Source organism: Aulostomus chinensis, chromosome 4, assembly GCF_037954235.1.
Source record: "Aulostomus chinensis isolate RoL2024-O1b breed Wild chromosome 4, RoL_Achi_v1.0, whole genome shotgun sequence".
NCBI classification, from domain to species: Eukaryota; Metazoa; Chordata; class Actinopteri; order Syngnathiformes; family Aulostomidae; genus Aulostomus; species Aulostomus chinensis.
In genome coordinates this window covers 14,880,953-14,892,991 of record NC_141323.1, presented here as the reverse complement: position 1 = coordinate 14,892,991, position 12,039 = coordinate 14,880,953, and the positions used below count along the sequence as shown (strand labels likewise).

General features: G+C 44.6%; 2 protein-coding genes across 2 annotated transcripts in view; one reads left to right on the top strand and one right to left on the bottom strand.

Annotated features, from left to right (window-relative positions):
* snd1 (staphylococcal nuclease and tudor domain containing 1) overlaps positions 1-12,039 on the top strand; it is a 176,049-nt gene that overhangs the window by 73,121 nt on the left and 90,889 nt on the right. The window lies entirely within an intron of this gene.
* Positions 4,991-12,003, bottom strand: lrrc4.1 (leucine rich repeat containing 4.1). Its single transcript, XM_086202008.1, has one exon. It carries the CDS (start codon positions 10,104-10,106, stop codon positions 7,242-7,244), a length of 2,865 nt encoding a protein of 954 aa, XP_086058134.1. The 5' UTR covers positions 10,107-12,003; the 3' UTR covers positions 4,991-7,241.

Below are 12,039 nucleotides of genomic sequence, written 5' to 3'. Positions count from 1 at the left end.
AAAGTCTCACAAAGTAAAAGTTTTTAGCGTTGTCTCATCTGACATTAATAAGCAGCTACCGGATCAAAATATTCTGGTTTTTGGTGATGGTGTTACGCTTTTGATTAGTTATGTACTCTGAGGTGGCAGAGTTAGGGGTTGGTGCAGGTTCAGCTGTAGTCCCTCCCACACCAGCTCCTTCACACACTACACACATGCAATCACAAACCCAGTCTTTCTTTCTTTTTTTTTTTTGGATATACAATCTAAACAAAAGCCTGCTCTACTCCACAGAGTGCACACTCTCTTAAACTCAAGTCCAATAAGATTAAATGAAGTCCGAATGGGGAAAAAAAACAAAACAAAAACTCACAATGAGCTAAAAAGTCTTATTGTTTCACTGCGAGATCTGCCAGTGAGCCCACTTTCCGTTCTATTAAATAAGGATTGTGTAGTCAGCAGGCACTTCTGGAGACATTATTTATTTGAGTTCCTTATAAACTTGTGCCTGGGATCAGCACCTAGACCCTGCGGCCTCATAAAAGAGCTTTTGAGCTTATTTCCCTTTCTCTTTTTTTTTTTGACTGTAGACGCTGAGGTCAAACCACGCCTTGTTGAATCCAAATTCATTAATTAAATCGTCTCCCATACTAAACAATTAAATTCCCACTGCAAACAACTTGACGATAGATTTGTCATAAGCCCACAACAAGCTCTAATATAAGCCAAAAAGAAGGGTGGGGGGGAGAGACAGAGATATTGAAACACACAACAGTTTGCTGCAGTAGCTGAATAATTCTGTCACAGCATGAAAAAACTCAGTTTCAACCCCTGGATGCTTCATGCAGCTCGCTTTCATCTCCACGTTGCTTTCATGTGCCATTCTGAGCTCAGCACTTCACGTTTTCTCTGTCAGGCCCGTTGACATTGGCACATGGCTTGTGATCCCAAAGTTAACATCTGGTGTAAATTGACAATCCAACAGTTGCAGAACAAACACAGAACTCTCCTTCAAGTGTCAGGTAGGGTTCTTGGTAATCTGAATTACCTTTTCTTTATTTCCTCCCCCTATCCTTTCCCAGCTTGTCTTTTCTTCTTGCCCTTTTCTCTCACTCTATTTCATACCCAAAAAAAAGGCGTCATAAATGACGTGTATTTCTCTTTAATTAGGTGTTTTTTTCTCTGCCGCCTTTCTTAAATATCTTGAGCAAAGCAGGGAGCCATTTTGTCACCCCAGTTTCACCCCTTAGCAGTCACCAAGATGTCTACACCCAGATGTCCAAGAAAAGATAAAATACCAGAACACTCAAGCTTGCCCTGCACCCTGGATGGAATATCAGTCTCCTTACTTCCCAGAGAGGCTTCTTACTTTTCTTTTATTCACCACGACTTCTTTCGTTTGACTTCAACTACTTTTTAATGCCCTGTACGTGTGAGTGACAGCGACATGGCGTCGCCTTCGTCGGGGCTAGAAATGAGCCAAGTTTAATGCAAATAATTCTCAAACTGAAAGAACTAGTGAGCCATTTTTAAATTTTCTAATAGTTGTGCAAAACTATAAGCTTAAAAAGGAATAAAAACAACCTGATGCATTATTTGGATTTGAAATACACAAACATACATTTAAGATTGATGCAGACCTGGTAGGCGGTTCAAAATTCTGTTCTGTTTAAGTAATTTCAACTGGTTTTGGATGGATGGTGTGTGTGAGTGTGTTTATGTGTCAATGAATGAGGGTGGGTCCTGAGCACAGTATACTATGCTGCTGGGCCTATGATCATGATTTCTCTTTCGCCGTAAATCTCAACAAAAGCATTAAAGTTTATGGTCAATGGCTTCGTGGGTTTTTTTTTTTTTTTTTTTTTGCTTGGTGTGTATGTGCATGCTTTCCTGTGTCTTTATTTGTGTTCGCGAACACGCAAGAACCTCGGCACCCTCCCTCCTCACATGTATTTCTGAGCCCCATTTGCTGTTCTCAGTGGACATGATTTACAACGCACGCGCACACACACACACACACACACACACACACACACACACACACACACACACACACCTCGGCCTCAACTACTGGACGGGATCATAAAAGGAAGGCTTCATCGTCTCAAGAAAGCATAGGGATGTTTTTCACACACCAAAAGGGCCATAAAGTGTCTCACAAGGGGGTGTAACACACTCGAGTGGCCCTCCTCATGGCAGAAACGGCACATACAACACACCTGCCATTCCGTCTCAGCAAAATCTTCATCCAGATCTGCTTGAATGGCCCCTAATCAACACAAATGCCTTGCTAGTACTGGGCTTATCGCCAACGTGACTGTATACGCTGATGGATTTTTTTTTTCAGCCACCTCCTTTGACCTCAGTAACAACAAATCATATCACCAGCTGGTCACTGAATATGTCTATTTCTCACACAGTCAAAGGGGACAAGCACCAGCAGACACCAACCGTTTACCTCCAGCCCGTCAAAACCTCCCGACTCCTCCCATAGTCATTCATTTGCAGCGGTAACACGACGTAGCCAAATATTTCTGAGAAGCAGAGTTAAAAAATAATTAAAAAAATTCTGAAGTCTGGAATCTGCATCCTTTTATTTGACATTAGGACCCAAACAACTCTCTGGCCCTGACTCATGTTGACTCACAAGGCAGCACGCTCCCAGGCCTGCTTAGAATAGCCTGCTGTCTGCTCCACTAGTACACTAGTGGCTAGTGCTGACACACACACACACACACACACACACACACACACACACACACACACAGCCTCGCGCATGCACTCTGTCGTACACGTAGTTCGGCGCATAAACTACTGATGCAAATTTTAAGATCCTCCATTAATCCTCCACTCGATTAATCTTAAAAGCTAATAAAACACATACTACTTTTTTTTGTAGTACAAATGAAATCATAAATGAAATTATACCTCCAGTCAAAATTGCTGCTCTTACATGCACAACACTCTAAAAAAAAAAAAAAAAAAAAATTATACATCATTAAATAATTAAAGAAAAGCATCCATAACGATATGTAAAGCCAACATTGGCTCCAGCCACATAAAACAATCTCATGAAGTTGCCAGTAAAGCACCGACTACTGCTGCACAAACTAGGGGATTATTTAGCAGGAACGCTTGGATTAAGACTACAATGCCCACATGAACTAGAACAATGAAAATGTTAACCATTATTTTATTTACCTAACACTTGTAATTCTCCAGTCAGATGGGGGGGGGGGGGCAGAATTTAAGATTGCTTAAAAAAATAACAGGGTTTCAGGCAGTTTGAATGACTCCTACTCTGCAGGAGAGGTCCTGTTTGTGTTTACTGCAGGTTTAAGGACCTGTTAATTTCAGTGCCCTCTTTGTCACACAGAAAGCACATACGTATGCACACGCTTGTACCGTGGCAGTTATTGTCCCTACAGTTCCATTTGTGCTGACCTCCTGAGCCTGCTATCCTCTCTGCCTTCAAATTCACCGGTCTTCCACCCTTAAGTACCCCCAATGGTCCTGTCCATTACTGGTATCAGCACTTCTCATCCTCTTACAACCCCCCTCCTCCCCTTTACCATTACCACCTCACACACACACACGCACACGCACACGCACACGCACACACACACGCACACACGCACACACACACACACACACACACACACACACACACACACACACCATGTGTTGCAGCACAGGCCATTCAGGAATCATGTGGGAGCCCCGTTCCATCTGTAGCTGGCACTCTTGCATCACATTTGCTCTGCCTTACTCCTTTCCCAAGCGCCTCTGCTCTCCCTCGCTCTCGCTGCTGCTTTGCTTCCCCCTGTTTTGGTATCTGCACCTGTTCTTTCTTTCTTTCTTTCTTTCTTTCTTTCTTTTTGGTATTTTAAAACATCACTTGTTTGTCTCTATTTTTCCTTTGTCACACCCTTCTTTTTTCAAATCTTTTTCTCATCTCACACTCACAGATCGTCCCTGAAACTCCTCATCCGCCTCTCCCATTTTTTTCCTGTCTACATTGTTTTTGTTTTTTATGCTTTATGCATTTTATTCCCTCTGTCTCTACTTCTGTTCTCCTCCTCCCTTATTTCATTTTCACATCCTGTCTTTGCCTTCCTTCCCTAGGCTCTGTGAACTGTAGGTAAATGGGTGCACCGTGCTTCCTCTTTCAAATGGCTTCATAATTGCTAATGAAGCACACAGACAGGAAAAAAAAAGAGTACATGGGGGAGGAAGGTGTGGAGGGGAGGGTTTTCCCATGGAGACATGGCCCTTCAAACTTCCGGATTGATGACCCTCGAGTCATCTTGACTGATTAGTATGACAGCGCCTTTTTTTTCATAGCCCAGTGCAGCATCACATGTGACCACATAAAACAGCATTTTCTATTGAACAAAGTGTTGTTTCATAAGCCTGCTGTACCACTGAGGAATAGACAAAAGCAACAGCACAACTGCGCTATAATGACATAACACATCTTAATACAGTTAAACCCATTTACTCATTCAAGTTAAGCACATGTTTCACATTAGGGACAACTGGAAAACCTCTAGCTAGTCTCCTGAACTATAAAGCGTATTATTTATATCCTTAAATAATCATCTATAGCCCAACACACTGTAAAGCATAGTTTGCGCAAATACAGCAGGCTTGCATATCTGATTTATCAAGCTCAGTTTGCAGAAAACAATTAAAATGCAGGCTGACTCATCAACAGACATGGGAGAGAAGGTGAGGAGAGCGAGAGCGAGAGCTTTGGTTGATGCCTGTATTTTGCCCAAGTGACCAGTTGTGACGGCCCTTGGTGCACTGCAGTGGGTTATTTTTACCACAATCCAATGACATCTATTGGAGGGTAGAACTCTCATTTTGTACAAAGCCTTAATTAAGTTCTTACCACACCCCCTCATTGTTTAGTCTTTTTTTATTTTTTGGGTAGATGAGGAAAATCTGTCTGTCTTCTCTTTCCACGCCAGACACCCTTCCCTCCCCTCCCTTCCCCTTATGAGTCCAGCGTGCCACTTCATGAAGAACGTTTTACCCTTTCCCTTTCATGTGCTGAAAAATGATTATCTCTATGAAATATTTTTCTGCCTCTGATTGAAGCAGGACTACGCCATCATCTCTCCTCCTGATCAGAACTAACCGTGTAAAGTGGCACAGTGTTGAAGGACATTTTCCAGTTTCCATTCAGCTATTCAATTTTACAACAAATGCTGTACAAGATTCGAAACGTTCCCAAACCTCTTCTAAAATTGCTAAATGTTACAGGCACAATGTGCTCGGCCATCTCTTTCAGTGGTCCTCGTTAACTTCCATTTCTTACGGTCTCTCACCCTGTCGCTCCCTTTGCCACCTCCTAATTTCTCTGAGCTGGACTGTCACCCTCGCATCATTCTCCTCTGCTGACAGCTTCCACTGCAGGGTTAAGCGCATTGTAAACTCTCAGCTAACCACTGATGTGCTTTGTTAACCCTTTCAATCTTCATTCAGACACTCGCCAGTTGAATTTCTGTAGCAAGCATCAAAATCCTACAAACCTCCTGTGGCCCTTGCTGATACTCCTCCCTAACCAGCCTTCCATTCACCTCTCGTTTTTCTAGTTATGTAACCTGGTGTCGTCAACTAGACAGTCTGCGAAGGCCTGTAACTGTGGATCTGATAAAGTCATGCATCACTAGCTAACTATTTTGTTTGGATTCCTTTGATAATAGTGCCATGTTGTAGGGGTGAGCAAGAAAGGGTCGTGTTCAGTTGCTGTGACAGATATGGATCATGCAGCCTTCAATCACTCCCATGGAGTTTTTTACTCTTTGTCAGCTGCCACCCACATATTGCTTTCCTAATTATATCCATCTGCTCTTTCACTTTAATGTACTTTCATGGTAGTTTACTCTATTTTTGTGCTTGAAACACTCTGCTCAGTTTTGTAAGTAAGGAAGGGAACAGAGTCGGAAAGCAGAAAAAAGAAAACTGCAACAGCACTGCTTTTATGCTACAAGCTTGCTCACCGCTGCATACTTTGTATGTTATCTGTCGTTGTTTGGGAGTAAGCTCTGAGACTGCTTTGTGATTTAGAAGGGGGATATTGTCAAAAATGAAAAATGCACAGTTAAAAGCAAGACCCCAATGACTTTGTCACCTTAAGTAGCCCCTTTCTGATTGATGAAGGCAAAACAGCCGGCAATGCAATGAAAAGTGAAATGAGGATGTATATTTTTTGGCAAAGTACAACATAGTCTTAAAAGCTAATACATATTTCACCTCATTTTATCACCTTTTTTCATTCATTAGACATCATATTGTGAAAGAACTGTCTCTGCAGCAGTGTGATGAACATTTCACTTATCATTTAATATCGTGATAGCACTGGAGTTATTCAACAATGTGTTTTGAATTCAAAAACTACACTCTGGTGACTGGCCTTAACTAGATAAAGCCCCATGTCATAGTTGAGAACTGAAAAAACGATTTCAGTACATTTAAAGAACGTAATAATTGCAGATGTTGATTTTTTTTTAAAAATTTAAAACAGAAAAGCACCATCGACTTCTGCACTGTGATTCATTATGCCTGACTCATTCAGCACACGCAGGGTTAAAGTATAGCTGCAGCATCTTACTGCAGTGTCTAAAGCATTTGGCTGATCGTTACAGTATACGCCAAGAGAAGTGGAAAGGGGGAAAAAAACATTTCTCTCTAATACTGTCTGTTTTTCTTCCAAAAATCCTTTTTATTGCATTTATAACATTTGGCACAGTACAAATTCTTGGTGCTTTTACAAGATAAACCTGTAAAGATCAACACTGACCTTTTTCAGGTTTTTGTTAAAGAAAGACTTTTCTGTATAAATATTTCTCTTATCACTGCATTCTCTGTAGCACGGTGTAAAAATCACACAGAATGCCCCCCCTTTTTTTTTTTAAAACAAGACTACCCTCATTTGTCAAAGTCAAGACAGCATCTTAAACAACGTATTGTTTTAAATAGAAGTTACAAGTTAGAAAATAGTTTCAATTTCTTTTTAATATATGTTTCTCTATCACCAGCCCATGGTATTTTCAATTTGTCCATATATATATTTATTTATAAGCATGTACAACAAGAAATCATCAGTCTTTAAGTTGCACTCTGTACAAAAAGTAGTTCCTGTCCCTTTTTCATTGTGCATTCTATTGCATGATTTTAGAAGGAAAGGATGAGGGGGTTGGGGAAGGAGCTAGGGTTCTAGGGAAAGGAGTGGGAGTCTTTTAGGGAGCCTTTTAAATCTGAGTCTCCTGTACCTTCTCCTTGGTGTGAGTTTTTATGACAAAGGGCTCAGCCATTGCTGTGATGGCGCTCGGCAAGGTTCGAGGCAGAGAGTTCCCAACATTGTTGTCTGTCCATTTAGCCCCGTGTCCAGTTGGTTTATAGGTGTTGTATTTGGGCTTAAGAGTGCTGTAGTCCACCTTATGGGGGCTGTAGTCCACTTTGTGTGGACTGTAATCAAGTGTCGGTCTCTGCGTGTGAGGACTGAAGTCAGATTTAAAGGCGCTGTAATCCAGTTTATGGGGGCTGAAATCAGTCTTGAAGGCGCTGTAATCAGTTGCAGGTTTATGGGAGGTGTAAGGGTCCTTGGGTTTGTAGGTACTCTCAGCTTTAGATCTCTGGGCACTGTATTCTGTCTTGGGTTTGGGCTGAGTGCTGTAGTCAGGCTTAAATGGGCTGTAATCCGGTTTAGACCTTGGGTGAGTGCTAAACTCAGGTTTGAATGGACTGTATTCGGCCTTATGTTTATGCTGATTGTTGTAGTCTGATTTCAATGGACTGTAGTCATGTTTGGGTTTTGGTTGGGTGCTGTAATCTCGTTTGAAAGGGCTGAAGTCAGTTTTCTGCCTGGGATGGGTACTGTAATCTGGTTTGAAAGGGCTGTAGTCCACTCGAGCTTTTGGGTGTGCCCCAAATTCTGGTTTGAAAGGACTGTAGTCTGCTTTAGGTTTGTGAGTATTATAGTCCTGTCTAAATGGGCTATAGTCAGGCTTTGGTCTATGAAGGCTAAAATCTGGTGTAGATTTGTGAGTGCTGTAGTCTGGGATGGATTTGTGGCTACTGAAGTCCATATTTGGCTTATATGTGGTATACTCAGCCTTCGGTTTGTGAAGGGTGAAATCTGGCTGGGGTTTGTATTCTGCCTTGGGTTTATGAAAGCTATAATCAGTCTTGTGGGTTAGAAAGTCCAGTTTGTGTATGCTATTATGGTCCCGGATTTCAGGCAAGGTGAGAGCCGCCTCTTGCGCTGCAGACGCGGGTGGTGGAAGGTCCTCCTCATCCACTTGGATAATTTCCACTGTTCGAGCAGCAGCCACTGTGCTCCTCTGCTGGTGGCGTTTTCTCAACTTGTAGAAGGCGATGAGCATGACAGCAGCCAGCAGTGTCACTGCCACAAAACAGCCTATTATGATTTTAGTGGTTTTCATTACTTCATCCAGACTTGGGCCAGACTTTCCAGGCTTTCCCGTGACATCTTTGAGTCCTGGCAGAGCAGATGGTTTGGCTGCACCTGGTGGACTTTCAGTACTTTGCAGCAGCACAGTTGGCGTGGAGATGAAGACTGGTTGAAAAACTGAGGGAGAGGCAGTTGTGGTTGTTGTCCCTATGCCAACTCCTCCTCCAGCCACTCCAGCACCTGCAGTAGCAGCAGCTGTGGTCGTGGTTGTTTTAGGTTTGGGCATCTCTGTGGTTGGCCCCAAGACCTCTACGGTTACTGTGGTGAAGTAACTCAAGTTGGATGTGTTAAGCTCAGCTGCGCTCACATTGAGGTAGGCTGAAGCATTGGAGTTCCCAGCTGCATTAGACACCATGCAGGTGTAAGTGCCTGTGTCAGCTGCCAGAACATTTGAGAAATTGAGGGTACCATCATTGAGTACTGATATTCTCAAATGACTAGAGGCATGTGTCAGGATAGTCCCATTGGGTAGGAGCCAGCGCACTGAAGACATCTGGGCTGTTCGGCAACGAAGCTCAGCCACCCGCCCTGCTGAGATGTTCAAGTCCCTTGGTGCATCAGCAATGAATGGAGCAGAACACTGTGTTGCAGCACCTTCACCTTGGTCCACCTCAACCAGCTGTCGACCTCTCATGTTGGCAGGTGAGTGACAGCGTCCACAGCAAGTGGAGTTAGTTGGGATGTACTCCCTTAGCCAGCGTGCTAACCATACAGCATCACAGCCACAGTTCCAAGGGTTGTGGTGGAGATGTAGCTCCACCAGGTACCTGAGCGGGGAGAAGAGATCATGTGGCACAGCGCTCAGATTGTTATGGGCTAGATTAAGCTCCACCAATGAAGATAAGTCATCAAAGGCATTGCGCTCTATCACCGTGATCTGAGAGTTCATCACCCATAGCTTTTTCAGTGAGCGCAGGCCTTTGAAGGAGCTTGGCTTTATCTCTGGGAAATGATTTTCCGAGATTTCCAGCTCTTCCAGGCCCTTGAGGGGACTCAGGTTTGGCATATCACCCCTTATGTTGCACATTCCCAGGTTGAGGTACTTGAGGTTTTGTAGGCCCTCAAAAGCTCCTTCCGAAATATACTCCAATTTCCTTAGCTCTCCTAGGTCCAGTCGCATTAGGGAGGGCACCCGGTTGAAGGCATAGGAGGGGATACTCTCAATGGGGTTGTTCCTCAGCCACAGTTCTCTTAGTTTAGACAGGTACTCAAAGGCCCCACTGGGCACTACTGTCAACCGGTTATCAAACAGCTCCAGTGTGTTGAGGCTGGTAAGTCCATTAAACGCGCCCACCTCAATCTGTCGTATGGCATTTCGCCCAAGCTGGAGCACCTCAAGGTGGTGCAGGTGGCGGAAGGAGTCAGCCTGCACCGCCTCAATGGCGTTTTCCATTAGATTGAGGTGTCGCGTGTTGGCAGGAATGCCGGGGGGCACACGAGTGAGGCCACGCCGGGTGCACACCACCTTCCCTTGCTGATTACTACAGGAGCACTGCGGTGGACAGCCTTGGGGTCCTTGAGACACCGCCGCCCCCGCCAAGGCCAGGGAGGCGCTGCTCCACGCTCGCGCCATCAGGAAGACTACACAGAGTAGGGCGGCTTTCCTGGCACGATGCACAGCTACCCGCCCCAGGAGACTCATGATGTGGCACGTTCATAATTCAGCATCATCTGGGGGGGAGGATGGGGATGTTTGGGGGCTTTGGGGACAGGGAAAGTAGATGGTGGGCTGGTAGTAGTGTTTAGTAGACCAGAGTTAAAGAGGTTAAGGAAACTGAAAAGGACAAGAGGAAAGGGTGAGGGTTGGGTGCTTGCTAAGGGGCTTAACCTAGCCTTAGTTAAGCAATACTTTTGTTTCCATGAACTGTTTTCAGGGGGAGAAGGAGAGGAGGGGTTAGAGAGGGCTGGCTTTTCTGCAACGTATATGCGAAGGACATGATGCTAAATTAAGCAACCGAAATCTGTATTACAAGACAGCAGGGAGGGTAGGGTGTTACAAATTGATGCAAATTGTGTTTGAAACACTAGACACCTACCTCAAGTTATTATTACAGGTCCTTGAATTGAGATATATAGATTCCCTCCTTTTTTGCAACCAGAAAGATCAGATAAGGTGTATGTATATCCCAAGACGAGCAAAGAAAGCCTTTTTTTTTATATCTGCTCTGTCAAAATTGGTATCATTGCCCAAGAGTTTAACCAAGATGAGCCCTTTTGTAAATCCACGCATCCATATGGAAAGGTTCAAAGGCCCTTAGAGTGTTTGTTTTTCCCTTTTCTTGTTTATCAGGAAAAAAAGATTGTAGATAGGAATCCAGTCAGGCTCCCAAAGCAGCAGTGCTCCGGTGCTTGCTTCTTGCTGTCGGCTCCTCTTCTCTCGCTTGTCCTTGGAATCCGACAATTGATCCCCCTGCTAGACACCTTACCCCGGTCTCCATAGCACAAGCGGCCACACAAACACACATACACAATGTTTTGCGCACCAAAAGCCAAAGCAGAAAGGACAAAAATAGGAAAGTAGGTGGGGATGGGATTGGTGAAGGTTGAATGAAAATTCCACAGTCCTTTACAATGTTCTTTGCCTGTTGTTTGCGATGATTAACAGGGGAAATTGACAACCGGGGAAAAAAAAGACCCCCTCCTGTTTGTATTCCTGTGTTCACTTTTCAGTGGTCAATCAGTTGGTCGGTTGGTCAGTCTGACAGTCCTTCTCCATCTCTCCCCCCTTTTGCTCCCCCTCTCAATGTGGCGTCGTGTCCACTTGATTTTTCTTTTTGTCTTTTTTTTTTTCTTTCCTCCCGGAGTGCTCAGTGGGGGTTGAAAAGGCTAGGCGACACAAACTGCCTTCATTAGCTGCTTCTTCCTCTCAACTGTCCACACACACTACGGTCGCGGTGGCGACAGCAGCAATTGCAAACGCACACACCATCCCTGTGAAGTATACAGCAGCAATAGCGAGCGCACACACAGCAGCAGCTGCAGCCTGCCTCCCGTGCGCTTCCCAATAATCCGTCAATTTCTTCAGAGAGGGAGTGAGATGGGGGGATGGAAAGGGGGTGCTGGGAGGAGTGGGGGTGTTGTAGCTGGGTTGATCAAGGTGGGCTAGAGGGAGGAGGGGTGGTGCGCAGTTTCTCCTTCCTTTCTCGTCTTTTCTTTTTATCTTCTTGTTTTCCAGTTCTTTTTCTCCCCCCCTCTCCTCGTGGTGATCAGTACCTCCTCTCCAATGCAGCGTCCGACTGGGGAGAGGAGCAAGACGGGGAAGGCAAGCGCAGGGTGAGCGCGGCTTACAGGCGTGACGTTAACAGTAGCGTCGATGTGGAAAGGATCCGTTGTAGCAGCAAAAGAGAGATGGTGCGCCAGCTTGGATATCTCTTGCGCTCTCTCTCTCTTGCTCTCTCTCTCTCGCTTGCTCTTACGCGCTCTCTCTGTCTCTCTCTCTCTCTCTCTCTCTGCCTCCCTGCTGCTCTCTCTGCAGTGTCCTGAGGTAGTTGGGTGAGCTCAAAGCACTCAGACCTTTTTAGAGATCTACCGCTTGAAAAACCAGTTTGCTCCTGCTGTCCTCTGCACTCTTTTTA

Bases quoted from the DNA above. Each gene is read 5' to 3' on its own strand.
- lrrc4.1 (XM_086202008.1), bottom strand. From the start codon at position 10,106: ATGAGTCTCCTGGGGCGGGTAGCTGTGCATCGTGCCAGGAAAGCCGCC.